General features: G+C 48.0%; 1 protein-coding gene across 6 annotated transcripts in view; it reads left to right on the plus strand.

Annotated features, from left to right (window-relative positions):
* Positions 1-8,295, plus strand: part of PTPRF (protein tyrosine phosphatase receptor type F) — a 72,261-nt gene extending 63,966 nt beyond the window's left edge. For all 6 annotated transcript variants that reach the window (XM_063105662.1, XM_063105661.1, XM_063105658.1 and 3 more), the window contains 11 exons: positions 2,417-2,540; positions 2,691-2,866; positions 3,581-3,700; positions 3,991-4,145; positions 4,225-4,510; positions 4,611-4,789; positions 5,012-5,138; positions 5,373-5,498; positions 5,765-5,919; positions 6,025-6,160; positions 6,686-8,295. In XM_063105662.1, the coding sequence (XP_062961732.1) occupies positions 2,417-2,540; positions 2,691-2,866; positions 3,581-3,700; positions 3,991-4,145; positions 4,225-4,510; positions 4,611-4,789; positions 5,012-5,138; positions 5,373-5,498; positions 5,765-5,919; positions 6,025-6,160; positions 6,686-6,754 (1,653 nt within the window). In that variant the 3' untranslated portion in view covers positions 6,755-8,295. The remainder of the gene's footprint in view (positions 1-2,416; positions 2,541-2,690; positions 2,867-3,580; positions 3,701-3,990; positions 4,146-4,224; positions 4,511-4,610; positions 4,790-5,011; positions 5,139-5,372; positions 5,499-5,764; positions 5,920-6,024; positions 6,161-6,685) is intronic.
* The last annotated feature ends 10,648 nt before the right edge of the window (positions 8,296-18,943 follow it).

Consider the following 18,943-nt stretch of genomic DNA (forward strand, 5'->3'; position numbering starts at 1 on the left):
AGCCTGCCTGACACCCTGTGCTCTGCACATGCATGTGCTCATGTGTGGACTTAGAATGGCACAGCTCATAAAAGATGGGCACTTGGGGCTTGAGGCTTGCTGCTCAGGATGCACACATCCACCTGCTTGGGTCCCTCCACATGCTCACCTCGCTGTGACCTTGACTACTACCTGCTGGGGCTCACACTACAGGATCTGAAGGCATCCGTTCCCAGCTGGTGGCAGCTCCACAAGCTGAGGGTCCCCAGGATGCCCAGCTTTGGTAGAGAAGGTGATAAAGGAGAGATCTGCCTTCTCTAGAAGCTCAGGTGGAGATGTCTTTCTTCCTTCTCCACCACTGTTTCCCCAGCACCTGGCATCAGTACATGAGTGATGGATAGGTGATTGGCTCTGCCCAGCCTGAGTTTGCTCCCCTTTCAAGCAGATGTCTACCCTCGGCTGTGTTTGAGGGCTGCATCTCAGGGTACCATGATTGCCTTTCCAAGGGGTATGGGCCAAATAGATTACAAGGGATGTGGACCAGGTTTCTGAAGAGGAAATTGAGCTTGGCAGGCAATTGGGTAAACATGTCTGCTGCAAAGCAACTGTGCTCCCTCTACCTTAGAGCACCCACGGGGACACTGCTTTGCAGTAGGCTGTGCTGTGGAGTGATAAAGTTCGTAAGCTGGGCTCCTGCCTTTGGTTCTCTGTCTCACCGGGAAGGCCTTCTGTGTTCTTCTGCCTGTACTCATCCGTATCGCATCCCACACTGGCCCATCCTTCCAGTGAGGCTCTGCCTCACTGTATGGGTTCACAGTACCTCTGTCCACAGTAGGCCCCCATCCATCTTCCACCAACTTCTCTCTTCCCCGAGTTTTCCTTGCAAGAACAAGAACATTTCCTCTTCTTCCAAGAGCCTTCTCTGGCCACCCAAGGCTGCTGTGGGCTCTCCCTGAGACAGGATCCCATAGCTCTGTTACCTTTTAACATGCAGTTAGTCATTCATCACACATTTGCCAGCATTTACCTTGTGCTGGTCCCTGGGGATATGGAGGCAAATGCCCCCGGGGGGACCAGTCAGTGGAGAAGCACGTGCAGACAGATAATCAGCATTGAGCCCTGGTAATCAAATGACTGACACATGTGGAGAAGGTACACTGACTGCACTGAAACAGCTTGAGGGTTGGGTGGGCTAGGGGATTCTCATGGATGCAGTGACACTATCCTGTGAAGAGGATGGAGGCTGGGCCAAAATATGCAGTGCATTATGTGTTGTGCTGAAGACTTTGGATTATCTTCGTATGTAAAGTGAGGCTACTAATAGGACCTGTCTCATGAGAAATAGACAAGGGAATACACGCACAGTGCTTCCAGCAGTGCCAGGCACAGGCCTGAGTTCTTGCTAAGACTTGGCTATTATCGTTATTGCTATCTGAGGTGATGAAGAGCCATGGAAGGCTTTTTAGCAGGAAATTGCTACTCAGATCTGCAGTTTAAAAGAATTGATCTGGCTGCAGGACAGAATGGACCGGGGTGGGCAAGAGGGAAGAGGCAGGTGTTGGGGTGGCCTAGCCGAGGACAGTGGCAGTAGGTTGGAGAGCAGGGGTGGGGCGGGGGGTGCACTGGGACATGGTGACCAATGAGAGGGGCACGGAGGGTTTTTGAGGTTGGCCTGCAGGTTCTGGCCTGGGCTTCTGGGTGTATGGGTGATGGCGCCCTTCATTGAGGCAGAGACCCAACAGCAGAGCCAGGTGTGCAGGGGACGCCAATGAACTTGGCTTTGGAAGAATTGAGATTGAAGGACCTGCGAGAGCTCCAGGTGGAGATGTCTGGGAGCCTGTTGGACTTTCAGGGGAGCTCTGGGCTGCAGCATACAGATGTAAGAGTCTCACAAGCAAATGTGGTCACTGGGAAAGGTTGTAGAGTGAGAGGAGGGCCTTGCAGGAACCCTGGGAAGCACTGTGTTCTACCTACGGGAAGTGCAGGGGAAGGAGAAGAGACAGAAGGAACAGCCAGAGAGGTAGGAGAGCCAGGCAAGAAGTTGCCACAGGTGTCCAAAGCGCTTGGCAGTTTCCAGTGCCACACAGGGGGCCACCACTGCCTCTCTGTCTGTACTTATTTCATCAGTTGGGTGCAGGGCTTGAGGGACCTTTTCCCTGCCCCCACCCCACCCCAGACCATTTTTCTTAGGCAAGGGGATTTGCTACCACGGTCAGAGGAGTCCTTAGTCCACCAGTGTCCTGATAGGTGATATGGCAGCCTCTGATCTCCATGGCTGGAAGAGGTGGTGCTAACCTTCACCAGCACCGTGAGGTAGAGGAGCTGGCTGTGGCCTATGGTACAAAGGCAGGCTATCACCTCCAGCTGGAAGGCTGGGTCCCCTCAGGAAGTAGGTATTCCTTGGCTCTTACCCCATTCCTTCCTCCATTCCCTGCAGTCCATTGACCCTGGACAGCAGTTCACATGGGAGAATTCCAACCTGGAGGTGAACAAGCCCAAGAACCGCTATGCAAATGTCATTGCCTACGACCACTCTCGAGTCATCCTCACCTCCATCGATGGTGAGCCATCCCCTTGCTCTGTGTCCCCTTGCTGGCTGGGGTGACATTTCACCCTACAGAAGATGTCCTCAAGTCTCAGGTGCATTGAGGCATGGTGGGTGGGCTGGGGTCCCTGGGGTGATGCTCTCCCACATCCCTTCCTGTCCATAGGTGTCCCCGGGAGTGACTACATCAATGCCAACTACATCGATGGCTACCGCAAGCAGAATGCCTACATTGCCACACAGGGCCCGCTGCCTGAGACCATGGGTGATTTCTGGCGGATGGTGTGGGAACAGCGCACGGCCACTGTGGTCATGATGACACGGCTGGAGGAGAAGTCCCGGGTGAGACTGTGCAGGGACTTGTCAAGAGGCAGGTGGGAAATACTCAACCACCAGATGACATTGGGAAGTTTTCTGTCCTCTTTCTGTCCCTATGGGAAGAAGTTTCTCAAGGGATTCCCCAAATGCTGTTGTCTTCCTGGGGCATTATCATGCTCTCTAGATTCTGGGTTGTTCCTGGGATATAGCATGTTTTCCAGATGCTACTGGTTTCCTAGGATGTTCGTATATTTCACCAAATGCTGTCATTTTCTGGTGATGTTAATATGTTCTCCTCTTGCTGGCATGTTCCTGGGGTATTCACATGTTCCCCAGATGCTGGAGTGCTCCTGGGGCATTAACACATCTCCTAAGTTAATTAGTAGAAAGAGCTGCTGTTATCTGCTTTTACACTGCAAAGCATTGACTGGAACGTAAAATTTACAGAGCTTGAAAATGGCACATAAACGTTATGGGTAAATTTGGCAGAAAATGTGCCTGGTGCGATCTGGTCTTGAATAAGTAATTTTCAATTACGGCCCTCATTCCACCAGTAGGCCAGGGGTGGTGACGTAGTAGGATGAGGCTTGGTGAGGGTAGGGGTGACAGTGGATCTGAGAGCTTGGGGCTGGGGGGCCTTGCAGCCAGACAGGTGGGACCTTCTACCTATCTGAGCCTTTGGGTACCCTCTGACATCGTCACCCAGCTCTGCACCCTGCCCTGCTTGTTCCTCTGCAGGTGAAATGTGATCAGTACTGGCCAGCCCGTGGCACTGAGACCTATGGCCTCATTCAGGTGACACTGCTGGACACAGTGGAGCTGGCCACATACACCGTGCGCACCTTCGCACTCCACAAGGTATGGCCCTGCCCTACCACTTGTCCCCTTTACAGACAGTGGCCTGAGTATGGTATGCTGGGCGAGGGGGGGGACCGGGAGTCTGGGTGTTGGTCAGGAGCTCAGAGGTGTGTGACTGTGGTATGGCAGCCCGTGTTAATGGGAGCCTGCGGGCTCCTTCAGGCTGCCTTGTGTGGCTTCTGAGTCCCCTCAGGGAGTGGTGGGTCTGGCCACAGCGGCAGGTCATCCTGCCCCGAGTCTGTGGCAGGCAGCCTCCCAGTCACCCTGTCTACCCCCACGTCACTCCCCAGAGTGGCTCCAGTGAGAAGCGCGAGCTGCGTCAGTTCCAATTCATGGCCTGGCCAGACCACGGGGTTCCCGAATACCCGACCCCCATCCTGGCCTTCCTACGACGGGTCAAGGCCTGCAACCCTCTTGATGCAGGGCCCATGGTGGTGCACTGCAGGTGAGAGGGTATAGTGCCACCAAAGGGGGTGGGGGAGAGGAGAAGGGCCTCTGCCCCAAGCTGAGCCCATGTCCTGCAGCGCTGGCGTGGGCCGCACGGGCTGCTTCATCGTTATCGATGCCATGCTGGAGCGTATGAAGCACGAGAAGACAGTTGACATCTATGGCCATGTGACGTGCATGCGATCACAGAGGAACTACATGGTGCAGACAGAGGACCAATATGTGTTCATCCATGAGGCGCTGCTGGAGGCCGCCACGTGTGGACACACAGAGGTTCCTGCCCGCAACCTCTACGCCCACATCCAGAAGCTGGGCCAAGTGCCTCCTGGGGAGAGTGTGACCGCCATGGAGCTAGAGTTCAAGGTAGGGCTCAGCTGGGCCTGCTTGGCTCCAGGGCCTGGACTGGGTCATAGGGATGACCCCCACAGTAATTCAGGCCTGACCCACCCCTCCCTCAAAATAGTTGCTGGCCAGCTCCAAGGCCCACACGTCCCGCTTCATCAGCGCCAACCTACCCTGCAACAAGTTCAAGAACCGCCTGGTGAATATCATGCCATATGAATTGACCCGTGTGTGTCTGCAGCCCATCCGTGGCGTGGAGGGCTCTGACTACATCAATGCCAGCTTCCTGGATGGCTACAGGTCAGTATGCATGTCACTGCCCCAGCATACCCTACTGGTGCCTAGGACTGCACCTGTCTGGCTGGGGGCAGCAGAGTAGGGCCAACCCAGAAGGGGGCTGGGTAGAGCAGTGAGGCCTTCCTAGAGGAGGATCTGAGCAGGGCCCCAAGGGCCTAGGCAGTCTCAGAGGACACTCTGGGGGCAGCAGCACCTCCAGCATGTCCAGTCTTATGTCCACCCCAGACAGCAGAAGGCCTACATAGCTACACAGGGGCCTCTGGCAGAGAGCACCGAGGACTTCTGGCGCATGCTATGGGAGCACAATTCTACCATCATCGTCATGCTGACCAAGCTTCGGGAGATGGGCAGGGTGAGCCCACCCCTTCCCCCTAGGGCCCTCCATGTACCTGGGAGAACACCAGCCACCCTTGGGAGAGATGCCCCTTGTGATACTCCTTTCACACACCCTATCCTCCCGTCAGCATAACCTCAGACCCCCATTATCACCATGTGAGGCATCCTGTCCCAGAATCCTCTGAAGCCTGGCATTCCCCTCCCTAATTTCTCCACACGTGACCATGGGGGCTGGGCCCTCTGTCCACAGGAGAAATGCCACCAATACTGGCCAGCAGAGCGCTCTGCTCGCTACCAGTACTTTGTTGTTGATCCGATGGCTGAATACAATATGCCTCAGTATATCCTGCGTGAGTTCAAGGTCACAGATGCCCGGGTGAGTACTGGCAGGAGTGTGTGCCTGTTGGCACTCAAGCATGTCTGTAATACTGCCTGAGCACATGGGGGGCGGTCACTGCCTGCACAGTACCTGAGCTCAAGCTGCAGGGACTGAGGTGGGGTATGAGCACAAGTCCTGGGGTGGCCTCAGGTGTAACAGCTTCACAGGTGCACGCCTGTGTTATTGTACTACCCCAGCCTAGTCCAGAGGGTCTGAAGCCTAAGGCATAAAACCTAACCTTGTCCCTCACCCACCTTTCCTAGGATGGGCAGTCAAGGACAATCCGGCAATTCCAGTTCACAGACTGGCCAGAGCAGGGCGTGCCCAAGACGGGGGAGGGCTTCATTGACTTCATCGGGCAGGTGCACAAGACCAAGGAGCAGTTTGGGCAGGATGGGCCCATCACAGTACACTGCAGGTGAGGCTGTCCCCATGGAGGGTGGGGGCAGGTGGGGCCCTGAAGGGCTGCAGACCCGCTGCCTGAGGTGAGCAGGACTCCTGACCCAACTTTGTCTCTGAGCAGTGCCGGAGTGGGCCGCACTGGGGTGTTCATCACTCTGAGCATTGTCTTGGAGCGTATGCGTTACGAGGGCGTGGTGGACATGTTCCAGACTGTGAAGACCTTGCGCACACAGCGTCCTGCCATGGTGCAGACAGAGGTATGCAGACCAGTGTGCAGGGATAGAGTCTCCCCAGTGGCCCTCCCCGCAACCCTAGGCGACCGACTGCAGGTGGATACACACAGGCACATGTGTTCATTTATGCTGCCAACGTGTAACATTGCCTGCTCTGTCTAAGGTGCTCAAGGAATAAATGAGTGAGATGTGTTTGTTCATTCAGCAGCTCTGTACTGAGCTCCTCTAGTGTGTCTGGCTCTGGGTCAGGGCTAGACAAAGCAGCCCTTATGGGGTGTACAGTGTAGGAGCAGATAAACATGACTGGGGTGGCAGGGGGAAGGCAGGTAAATGTAGGGTCCTGGGAGAGGGAAGGGAAAGAGATGAGACTTCAGATGCTCTTTCAGGCTTCCCTGGATGCTGCCTGCGGCAGCTCTCTGGATTCAGCACCTGCTCTTGGCCAGCAGGGGCTCTCTCCGTGGCCCATTGGCTGCAGTGTGAGCTCCCTCAGCAGAGTGGTGGGGGTATCCACTGGTGCTGCCCCCACTGACCAGCCCCATGTCCCAGCAGGACCAGTACCAGCTGTGCTACCGTGCGGCCCTGGAGTACCTCGGCAGCTTTGACCACTATGCAACGTAACCACTGCCCCCCCTCCTCCACCGCCCCCGCCGGGGGGCTCCGGAGGGGACCCAGCTCCTCTGAGCCATACCGACCATCGTCCAGCCCTCCTGCACGGATACTGTTGCTGGCAGAGCACAGCCCCCACTGGGATCACAGCGTTTCAGGAACATTGCCACACCCATCAGAGAACCCAGACAGAACACCCCTGGGCAAGTGGGCGGATGGCAGGCAGGCGCTGTGGCCCCTCTCTGTCCACCAGGCCCACCTGGAGCCCGCTTCAAGCTCTCTGTTCCGCTGCTGCGTTTCTCATGCTTCTTGTCATGGGGTGGGGATGGGGGCATAGCCTCCTTTTTTATACATTAAGTGGGGTAGATTGAGGGATTCTAGCCTCTTCCCTCTGATTTTTCCTATGGCAAATCCTTAACTGCAGAATGGGCCACCTTGGGGGCTGGGGCTTCTTTTCTTTTCTGAGTTCACTTCAGATCCTTTTTTTGTATGACTTTTACTGCTGAAGGACAGACCATGCCTTCCTCAGTGGAGCTGGAGCTGCCGCCAGCCTGAGCACAGGCTCGGCCGTGGGCCCCAGAGTGGGCACTGATTCGGCCACTCTTCCAGCCCTTCAGACAAGATCCTGTTTCAGCCAAATGCAGGGAAACACAATTTTTTTTTGTTTTATTTTGTTCTTCCTTAGCCTTTTTTTAGGCCCTACAGACAGTGGTGGGTGGGGAGGAGATAGGAAACACTCATCCCCAGTTGCCTATTCCAGTGTGTGTCTAACATTCACAGCCCAGAACCACAGATGTGTCTGGGGGAGCCTGACAAGGCATTCCTCATCACCATAGTGTTTGCAAAGGTTAAAAAACAAAAACCCACAAAAATTAAAGGAAAAAAAAAAAAAAACCCAAGGAAAAGAGAGTCATCTCCTCATCTCTGCTCAAAACCTGTAGGAGAGGAGGCAACTCCATGTGTCTGGAGCTGCCAGGCTGACCCCTGAGCCCCAGCGCCTTGCTTTTGTCTCTAGCATTGTGGTATGCCATGGTGTTTATAGGCTGTGGAATTGGGCCATGTGGCCAAGGTGAATGGCATAGGTCAGGGTGTGTGTCATGCCCCGCACACCTCAGGGCCAAGTAGGGGTGTGGCTGCCCTTTCAGGTCCAGGCCAGTGGGTCTGGTAGCACATGTCTGTCCTCAGAGCAGGGGCCAGATGATTTCCCTCCCTGGTTTGCAGCCATTTTCAAAGCCCCTGAGAATCACCCTTTTCCACTCCAAGATGCCCTCATAAACCAATGTGGCAAAACTACTGGACTTCTATCAATGGTACTATAATCAGTCCTTATTGTCTTGGCTTGCTGAGGGGCAGGGAGAGGGCCTCTTCCTCTGGGCAGCACTATCTAGATAGGTAAGTGGGGGCGGGGAAGGGTGCATAGCTGTTTTAGCTGAGGGACATGATCCAGACGTCCCCAAGTCTAGCTAGGCTCAGTCAAGATCAACAATCCAGGGTTGGTAATGTTGGATGAAACATTCATTTTTACCTTGTGGATGCTAGTGCTGTAGAGTTCACTGTTGTACACAGTCTGTTTTCTATTTGTTAAGAAAAACTACAGCATCATTGCATAATTCTTGATGGTAATAAATTTGAATAATCAGATTTCTTACAAACTGGGCCTCTGTCTCAGCTCTTTCTGGAACCAAAGAGTCCGGACTAAGTCATTAGCTAGGGTGGGTTCTTGAGATTCCTTGCTTTTGAGGAGACAGTGAGGCTGTTGTGAGTATTTGTGACAGGCGGGTTCCTGACATGGCTGCTCACAGAAAGGAATAGTTACAGTGTGAAGACCCATCCTCCAAGGGCCAGGCCTGAGCCCTGGGTGTGTGTGAAGAGTACCCCGGGCTGGGGAATATTCCCTTTGCCTCTCCTCCCCTGTAGGGTGCTGTGGATTGCCACGTCAGGGGGTACCAACACTCCCCGCTCCCTTCACCTCCTTCCTTTCCTCCTCCCCTGTTGTAAGGAAAGGGATGGCCTGTGGCAACAGGGACTGTGACCAGATGAGAACTGGTTAGTGAGGACTGTAGTAACTCTTGCAATGTGGAAAACGACACCAAAAACAGTGTGGCCATCTGGCCCCTGGACACAGCAACATCCATTTGTTGAGGCTCTCCATGGTGATCAGACGAGTCCTACCAGGTTGTCAAATCATGGAACTTCTAGGGATACAGAGATGAAGGAGACCCAGGGTAAGTCGGGAAGAGACAAGTAAGCAGTCACCACACTGGAGAGTGTCATGACAGCCCAACAGAGTGCTGTGGGTGTACCTGACCCTGTGTTGGAGTCAGAGAAGGCTTCCTGGAGGAGGAGACATAAGCTGGATTCTGAGTGTTTCATAGGGTGAGTAGTGGTTAATTTCAAAAGGTGGGAAAAGCATTTCCAATGGAGAGAACAACTTGCACAAAGGCTTGGAAGTATGAAACAGACCTGTATATATGAGGAACTCCAAGAGATGCAGTCTAACTAGAGCAGTGAGATGCTGGGCTAGAAAGGTGGACTGGACAGAGTCAGATCACGCAGCCAATGGGACTGAGTTGATTGTAGAAGGATGCAGGTGCCCCAGACATGTGAAGTGCCTGTTTTTAACATCCTGGACACCTCCATCATTGGTGGCCTTTGCCACATTCCAGTGTTGGCAGCTGTTTTCTCAGGGCCCCACTGTGAGTGGCCAAAGCCTGGATCTTGGTTTCTTCTAGGAATCCCCAGCACCTAGCTCAGTGCCTGGCATGTTTCTATTTGTTCAGAAAATGGATACAGGGCACCATCATTGCATGATTCTTGATGGTATGAAATTTGAACAATTATTTACTAAAAGAATGATCCATTAAACATTGTCAAGTGAGGATACAAACCAGATTTTCACTTGAGGGTCACCAGCATTCACAACTGCCCCAGGCAGGCTCTGCGCTAAGTATGGACGCAATCACTAATCCTTAGGACTAGCCAACAGAACAGATCCTCTTCTCTCCACTTCACAAATGAGGAAACTGAGGCTTACCTGGATTCACTCATCAGAGATCACAGTGCAGGTAAGCTCCAGAGCTGGGACCCACATCCACTGATGTCTGCTCCAGAGTCCCTGTCCTTGCCATTGCCTGGTGGTAGTCTTCCCCCTGGTAGTCTTCCCCCTCCTTCCCTGTCACTCCATCCCTGCCTCCAAATCCACTCCTCCAGGCCCCCCATTGCAGTAGTTGGCACCCCATCCACCCAGTTTCCCACTCAAACACCTCTCCCCCTTACCCCCACATTCATCTGATCACTAGACCCTGCCCAATCGGCCTCCTCTCACACCTGTTCAATTGTCCACGTTTCCACTGTTTCTGTCCCAGGCCTCCCTCTCTTGCCTAGACAGCTGCCATGCCTTCTACCTGGTCCTCCAGCTCCCAGCCATCCCATCCTCAACACTACAGCCAGTGATTCTTCCTCATAGGGCAAACCAAGTCACTGTCCTGAGGACCCTGTCAAGCCCTCATAGTCAGCTATAACTGTCATGGTTTTCCAGGCTCTGCAGTCTCATCTTTCCTTCTCCCCTCTCGCCCCTGCCCTCCAGCTATGACAAAATTCTTTACATTTCCTGCCTGCCTCACCGTTCTGTCTCAGCTCTAGACCTTCCCACAAGCTATGCTTCTGGAACATCCTCCTGCCGCCCACCACATGGCTAACTCCTCATTTTTGAGGTTTAAACTGAAAATATTTCCTTCAGACGCCATCCTTAACTATCCTAAATGAGGTCAGGTGACCCTGCTATGCAAGTGATTTGAAGTATATGTCATGTAATCCCCATAGCGATGTATGAGGCAAGTCCTATTTTGCCCATTTTATCTGTGAGAAAATTTGGTTTCGTTTGCTTATTCAACAGATACTTAATGAGCATTTGCTATGGGGTAGTCAGCATTCTGGGTGCTCAAAATACATCAGTGAACTGAACAAGGACTAATGCCCTAGTGGCATTTATACTCATGTATCAGGAAACAGATGATGCATATGAAAAGTAATAAATGTATTCAGTTTGTTAGAAAGTGGCAAGTGCTATGGGGCGGAGGGGGGAGTACAATAAGAAGGATCAGGCACTTGAGGGAAGGTTTTTTTTTTTAAAAAAAGATGACCGGTAAGGGGATCTTAACCCTTGACTTGGTGTTGTCAGCACCACGCTCACCCAGTGAGCAAACCGGCCATCCCTATATGGGATCCAAACCCGTGGCCTTGGTGTTATCAGCACCACACTCTCCCGAGTGAGCCACAGGCCAGCCCTGAGGGAAGGTTTGATTATAAATTAGGGTGGTCAGGGGAAGTCTCATTGAAAAGATGAGATTTGAGGAAAGACTTGAATCTGGTGAAGGATTTTGCCTAGACATCTTTGAGATGAGCATCCAAGCAGAGGGAGCAGCTGGAGCAAAGGCCTTGGGTTGGAAGGTGCTCAATGTGTTGAGGCTGATATGGCCATGACACCCCAAGTAAGGGGCAAGAGTAGTAGAGCATGAGGTCAGAGAGGAAATATGGCCAGCTTCTTCACCATCGGGAAGACTTTGGCAGACATCCAGGTGTGGTGAGAAGTAGCCAGACTGTGATTATATGTTGAAGGCAGAGCTGATAGGATTTGCTGATACACTAGATGAGAAAAACAGAGGAATCAAGGCTGACCCCACAGTTTTGGCCTGAGCAACCAGAAGGATAAAATTACCATTTATTGAGATGGGTTAAGTAACCTCCTCAAAGGTCCCAACTAGCATTCGGCAGAGTTGGTATCACTCCCAGGTCTGCTTGACCTTGACACCAGGGCTTTTTCCACCCTGCTGCCTGCCTCAAACTAGACATAGAGTTGGATTCATTAAGAAAAAAATATTTGGAAGGAAATACACCAAAAGGGTTGTAAGGATGGGTAAGATTTTTCTTTGTGATTTTCCAAATTTTCTATAAAGAGTTAATATTATTTATGAACAAGGAAAAAAAAACTTTCAAAATTGTACAATTAATCCTTATTTTTAAAAGCAACAACAAAAACCTTCTGAATAGGATAGAGGTGTAAAACAAAGTCCCCTTCTCTTCCTGCCTCCCAGCTCCCTGGAGGGAGTCACTATTAACAGTTTAGTATATATCCTTCTGGGCATTTCCTATGAATATGTAAACATGCATATCAACTCTTAATTTTTTATATAACTAGAATCATATTATTCATATCTCTCTGCAAGTTGCCCTTTTCATTAAATACATCATGGACTTCTTCCCATGTCGGGAGCTCATTTTCTTAACTGCTACATACTCTTCTGTTATGGATGTACCATAATTTTTTATTTTATTTTTTTTTATTTTTATTTATTTATTTATTTATTTTTTTTTAAATGACCGGTAAGGGGATCTTAACCCTTGACTTGGTGTTGTGAGCACCACGCTCAGCCAGTGAGCGAACCGGCCATCCGTATATGGGATCCGAACCCGGGGCCTTGGTGTTATCAGCACCGCACTCTCCCGAGTGAGCCACGGGCCGGCCCTACCATAATTTTTTAAATGGGTATCAGTATAGCTTTTCATTATAGAAGAAATGGATGCATATGATAAAATAGATAAAAGTAATTCAGTCTTGACGGGTACATAATAAAAGATAAGCTTTCCTCCCTTCTTTCATTCCCTGGAGTTTCTGATTTTAATTCTTCCAATGGGAAACATATGCCTTTGGTAGATAGTGTCTGTTGACTCCTTGGCTATAAAATTGTGGGATTTCGTCAACTTATGTGACCTCTCACCTCTACCTCCTGATTTTGTTAGATATGTTATTATTTTTAATTCTTCTGGAGCTCATTTCATTATTTTAAACAGTATATTTAAACAGTTTATTGATTTATCACCTTTAGGCAGTATCTGTTAATTGCCCTCAATGGAAAGTGACAAAATTAGCTCACTTTCCTTGATTCCCCCTTCTCCTTCCTTCAGCTACCATTTTTTATTTCACATTGTCAAGGTTTATATTACTTTCTGTTCTATTAATATAGTTAAGTCATTCTAAAAATCCAAAACCAGTAAACATTTTAATTATATGTTTATGCAAAATCTTTCAAGCATTAATTTCAAACAAGTTCTCTTCTGATTTTTCCTTTATCTCCTTCACTTCTGGATCATACTCACCCGCGCACTGTTGCTCGTACAGCATGTTAGTCTTCCTTGGATTCTTTTTCACTTTGGTGGAATAGACCCCTCACATGATTTTTTCACATAGGATTATAAACTGTCTGATGCTTGCATGTCTGAAAATATCTTTTGCACTCACACCCAATTTTAACTTTGCTCTGGGCTTCTTTATACAAGAGAATATTCCCCAGATACTTTTAAAGATACTGTTTCTAGTTCTGTATTAACCAGTTGCTGAAAAAGGAGGGTTGTATGGCAACAAATTACCCTGATATTTGCCCCGTGTCCCACTTTGATTTTTCAGTTGTAGATCCTGAGCTTAAAACCTGTTCAGGCCTCTACTGGAAAGAACAACCCTTGCCTCTGATATCTTATGTCCATCAGTCTGATTCCATCTGCTTTCAGGATTCTTATTTTCAAAAATATTTTTGGTGTATGGTTATGTGAATGTCTACACTGTTTTGTTTTATTATTTTTTCTTATTTTATTTACTTATTTATTTAACTTTGCATCTGGCCAGTACAAGGATTGAACTGTGGACCTTGGTGTTATCAGCACCAAGCTCTAACCAACTGAGCTAACTGGCCAGCCTTACATTGTTTTGTTTTGATTTTTTTCCCAGATAATTACTTGTTGAATCACCCTTTTCCCTGCACTGATTTGTAGTGCCACCTTTTTAGTCACATATGAGTTGTTTTATATACAGAGTCTACTTCTGGGCCATTTAGTCTGTTTCATTCATCTGTCTCTCTAGTCTAAGCCAAAACTACCCATTTAACTTTTGGAGCTTTGTTTTATTACCTGATGTAGCTAGTCCCCTATTATTTTTTTAATTTTTCCAAAATTAATTAGTGTTATTCCCCTGTTTTTGTTCCAAATGGACATTGACACTGGATTCTTTTTGGAAAATTCTCATCCCTCAATTTTGATTGCAGATTTTTATTTTACCTCAATAAAATTGATACTGTATCTGAAGAATATACATGTGTTAACATAAAAGAAAGAAAAGCTAGTTGGAATCTATATGAAGCTTCAAATTCGTGATAAAAAGTAAGTTGTCTTATAGCACCAAGGTCAAGGGTTTGGATCCCTGCAGCGACCAACCGCCGAAAAATAAGTTGTGCTCATGCAGCCCTGCTGAAAGGGAAGAAACATTGATGTGTGCAGCCATCCCAGTCTCTAGAGCGGGAGCTGTAATTCAAGGATGCTTGTGACTTCTCAGTAGTCCCCCAGTGAGGACAGACTGGCCCTTTAGACTCCTCATGCTCTTGTCCCTACTGGTCTTTCTAATCCTAGACATGTGACCCATCTCTCCATAAACCCTTTACACCAGGCTTATCTAAATACTTGTGGTTTCTTAAGCATGCCATGCTAAACATTTGTAACAATGAAAGGGTTAAATCCCTAATAGATAAAGCTTCCTTCAAATCAGTAAGAACAAAAGTAAATACCCTAATAGAAAAATGGCCATGGACACAAATAGGCAATTTCCAAAGAAGATATACAAATTCCAGTAAAAATATGAAGGATATTCAGCCTTGCTATTAATCAAAGAAATGCAAATTGAAACAAGAATGAGATACTATTGTTTGACTATCAAGTTGGCAAAAGTTGTGTGTCAATATTAGTGTGGGGAATTGGGGACTGATATATTGCTACTGGCAATATAAACTGGTTCTACCTTTTTGAAGGAAAATTCACAATATCTATCAAAAGCCTTAAAATATGCTTTACCCTTGATCCAGCAATATGTATTTAGGAATTTATATAAAGGAAACAATTGGACCAATAATTTAAAAATCTATGGGGAGAGGGTCACTGCAGCATCATTCATTATACTGAAAAATTAGAAGCAACCCGAGTTAGACATATATACACATGTATAGTCTACAACCTTCCTGAAGTGTATTTGGAGACGAGTATCTACGTCACCTGGCAGCTTTTAAGAAATGCTGAATCTTAGGCCCCACCCCAGACCTACTGAATCAGAATTTGTATTTAGAGAGGTCCTTATGGCATTTGTATGAGTATTAAAATTAGAGAAGTACTGGCAAGGAAATACATCAAAATGTTTGCAGTGATTTTCCGGGTGGCAATGTTCCCTGTCTATTTTAAACACATTTTCTAGTTTTGCTGTCTCTGACATGCACTTTTTTCATAAGCATGTGTCTGTGATAGAAAAACAAACCATGTCATGGTTGCACATTATTCTCTATGCATGGATGCCCTTCCTGGCACACCTTATCCAAGATCAAGTCCTCTAGGATTTCCTCCCCTACCCTTGACGACTCTCACTTCCAGCTGTGTTGTTGGTCCAGTAACCATAGCACAGTGCCAAAATTATTATTCATGCTTCTTCAGCTGTTCAAATACTGAAATAGCGGGAAAAATACCAAGAAAATTATCCAGGCTGCAGTGTAGAAATGAAATGCAAGTTGGCATTATAATTATGGTTTGATTCATCTGTCTCCTCCACTGGATGGTGAAGTCAAGGACTGGGACTCACTTGCCTCCCAGCTTACAGCCGGACCCAAAGTAGGGCCTCAATTAATGTTTGCTAAGCAGATGGAAGTGGAGATGCTTGGCCTGGCCCTGAGTCAAGAAGTCAATCAGAAGGTTATGTGTGGGGCTGCCAGCACTCAGTACTCGGAATCCCCACTCCCAGCTCCTCAGAGACCTTTTCTTCTCATCCTGAGACACACCCTAGCCAGCTCCCAGAGGGACTTCCCATCTGCCAGCCACTTCATCTCTTGCCTCTACCACACCAAACTCCACCCTCTCCCTGATGAGCTGCTCTTCTTCCACTTCCCACGCCAAAGGTAGGAAAGGCTCAAATGGAGATTTATCAAGCAACAATATATTTTAAATAAATAAATAAGGGTCGCCCAGGATCTGGACTGTACTTTGAGCTGGGAGAAGGTTTTTGGCCCCAGAACTGGGGTGCTCCTTAGTCTCCCTCAAAGACCTTTTGTCCCAGACCCTTTTCTAGGGCTGGCCCTATCCAGCCTCCTCTTTTGGGCACGTTTTCAGGGCATTCTCTGCAGTAACCTCCATCTGAGCTCCTATATGGTCCGAAAAATTTTAATCCAACAAATGCCTGGTATATACCTATTATGTGCTGTAATAATACCTGCTAGTATGTCTAAGCACTTAAATGTGGCAAGCATTGTACCTGCATTGTTAAAATTGAATTCCCCCCAAAGCCCTGTCTAGTAGCTTGTATTATATCTCCTTTTGTAGCTGAAGACTAAGGTTCAGAAAGGTCAACCAACTCACCCTAAGTTACACAGCTTGGAAGAAAGCAGAACCTAGATTTGAACCTGTGTGATTCCAGAGCCTGAATGCTTAACTGCTATACAAACTGCAGTCCATCTGGCTTCATTTGTCCATTCTTCCTACAAAAAATATTCTAGGATTTTTTATTGAACACTTACTATGAACCAGGCATTGTACAAGGTGCTGGGATTCAGTGGTGAAATAGCAAAGTCCCTACCCTTAGAGAGCTTAATCTGGTGGGAAAACACACATCAGTCAAGGAAATCTTCCACACATATATGATTACAAACTCATAGATGCTTTGCAGGAAAAGCACAGGATGCCCTAAGAGCAGCACGGAACAGCAGGATCCAGACTAGCATGGAGAGTCAAGAGAGGCTTCTGCGAGGAAACATATCTCCTTCAAGGAGTGTTTTAGAAAAAAAGAGCAAAGGTCAGCATGGCTGGAGCCCAGAGAGCAAGAGTTGGACAGGATGGGGTGGAGAGTGGGCAGGGGCCAAATCACTCGGCCTCATAGGTCAGGGCAAGGGACTTGGGATTTATGGTGCGAGTAGGAAACTTTTAAAGGGTTTTTCAATAGGGCAGTGAATTCATTGGATTTGCTTTTTAGAAAGATCACTCTGGCAGCTATTTGGAGAACAGATTGGAAGGGGCGAGAGCAGAAGCAGGGAGTCCAGTTAGGTGGCTGTTGTGGTCCAGGTGAAAGTTGATGGTGGCTTGGAAAGGGATGGTAGTGACAGGGGCAGTGGGGCAAGAGAAGGATTCAGCATATAGTTTTGAAAGTAAAGCCAATAGGATTGGATGTGGGCTGCAAGAGAGAAGAATCAAGAATGACTCTGGGCACCTGGTTGAACACTGAGGTGCTTTTACTGAGACAGGGAACACTGAGAAAGGAGTAGGTTTAGGGGAGAATGAAGAGTTTGCTTTTGTTGAGTTTGAGGTGCCTGTAATTGTCCAAGTGGAGGGAACAGAGGCGTCATCTCTATATTCCCAGTCAGCACAAAATAGGTGCTTATTTTAAAATCTTTAAATAAAAGAATTCACAAATGGGTAGAATTTGAGCCAAGTCTCAAAGAAGGGATGGGATTTGTCCTTGAGAGGAAGATATTTTAGTGCCTGAGATGAAAAACCAAATGAACAGTTGGGGGAAGCAAAGGATAAAGGAATGAACGTGGTATGGAAATGGCCCATGGGGTGCCTTGTTGCTGCTGCCCACCAAGGCTTTCTGTGCCATCCTGTAGTACTGTGCCATCCTCAGTACTACTCTGTAGTACTGAGCCATCCTCTGCAGAGCAGGGAGAATAAATCAGAGCTAGGAAGAAAAATGGTGTTTTTGTTAAATGCTGGAACTCAGTATATTTGTAGTTTTATGTGTGTCTGCCTCTTAAGCATTTTTATATTTGTATTTCTATATTTCATAGGCTGTAAGGCCCTGGTCTTTCCAACTGATCATGTCTGCAAGGCTGAATTAAGGCTGTATTTTCTTTCTTATTTACATTGACTGAACTGGCTGCAGAAGCCCCTCCCCAGTGAGCTAGACCAGTCACGTCAGGGCATACCAACGTGTTCCTGGAGTTTGCTATCATGGCTCTTTTCTGGGCAGCTCATGTCAGGCCCTTTGTCCAGAGCCTCCCAAAGCACCAAAGAAGAGTGTTTACTTTCAGCAGCTAGTACCGACAGTCAAGGGTTGGGGTGTGACTGACCCAGAAGTGAAGGCCAAAGGCATCATTAGTATGCATACGTAGTCCTTCCTGTTTGTTTATTCATTCAGTTGATCATTCATTCTTTTATTCAACATGTATCCTCAGGTCCACTGCTCACGTCAAGTTACTTAACCTCCCTGCATTGTAGTTTTCTCAGCTATAAAATGAGGACAGTAATAATGCCACCTTCAAAAGCTCATTGTGTGTCACAAAAACCAACTACAACATATATCGTGAAGTTAAAATTTAAAAAAAAAGAAAAAGTTCATTGTGTGGATGAAATTAAGGAATACTACTCATTCATTCAACAAATATTTAGTGACCACATATAAGGAGCCAGAGCTGTTCTAAGTGCCAGCCCTCATGGAGCAGACATTCTAATGAAGAGAACTAAACAATAGAAAAATAAATAAAGCATATAGTGGTGCTCAGGGAAGGCTTCACTGAGGAGGTGACATTTCAGCAAGGCCCTGAAGGAGGTGAAGGAGCAAGTCATTCAGACACGGAATAGGGAACTGGAGGAATGAGCTGGGGGAGGAGTTATACAGAGCTGTGGGGGGGGATTATCTGCAGGCTGTCAAAAGGATGTGTCTTCTCTCTAAAATGAGATGGAAGGCCGGCCCGTGGCTCACTCGGTAGAGTGTGGTGCTGATAAAATGAGATGGGAAGTCATTTGATGGTTTTAAGAAGAGGAATAACATGATCTGGGGCTTCTGGTATTAAAGAACTCTGCTATGTTGAGGAGACTGTAGGGACAAGGGCAGAAGCAGGGAGACAGGAGACTGTGGCAATTATCCTATTCAGGCTATGTTGGCTTGGACCAAGGAGGGAGCACTGGAAGTGGAGGGAAGGCTGAATTCTGGATATATTTTGGAGGCAGAGCAGAACTATGTAAATGTTAATGTCAATGCATCAAAAGCAATGCATAAAGTAAATTGACAAATTGAACTTCATCAAAATGAAAAACTCTTGTTTTCCAAAATACATTATAAAGAAAATGAAAAGACAAGCCACAGAATGAGAAAAAATATTTATAATGTCTATATCTGATAAAGGACTTGCA

The sequence above is a fragment of the Cynocephalus volans genome, chromosome 8, assembly GCF_027409185.1.
Source record: "Cynocephalus volans isolate mCynVol1 chromosome 8, mCynVol1.pri, whole genome shotgun sequence".
Classification (NCBI taxonomy): domain Eukaryota; kingdom Metazoa; phylum Chordata; class Mammalia; order Dermoptera; family Cynocephalidae; genus Cynocephalus; species Cynocephalus volans.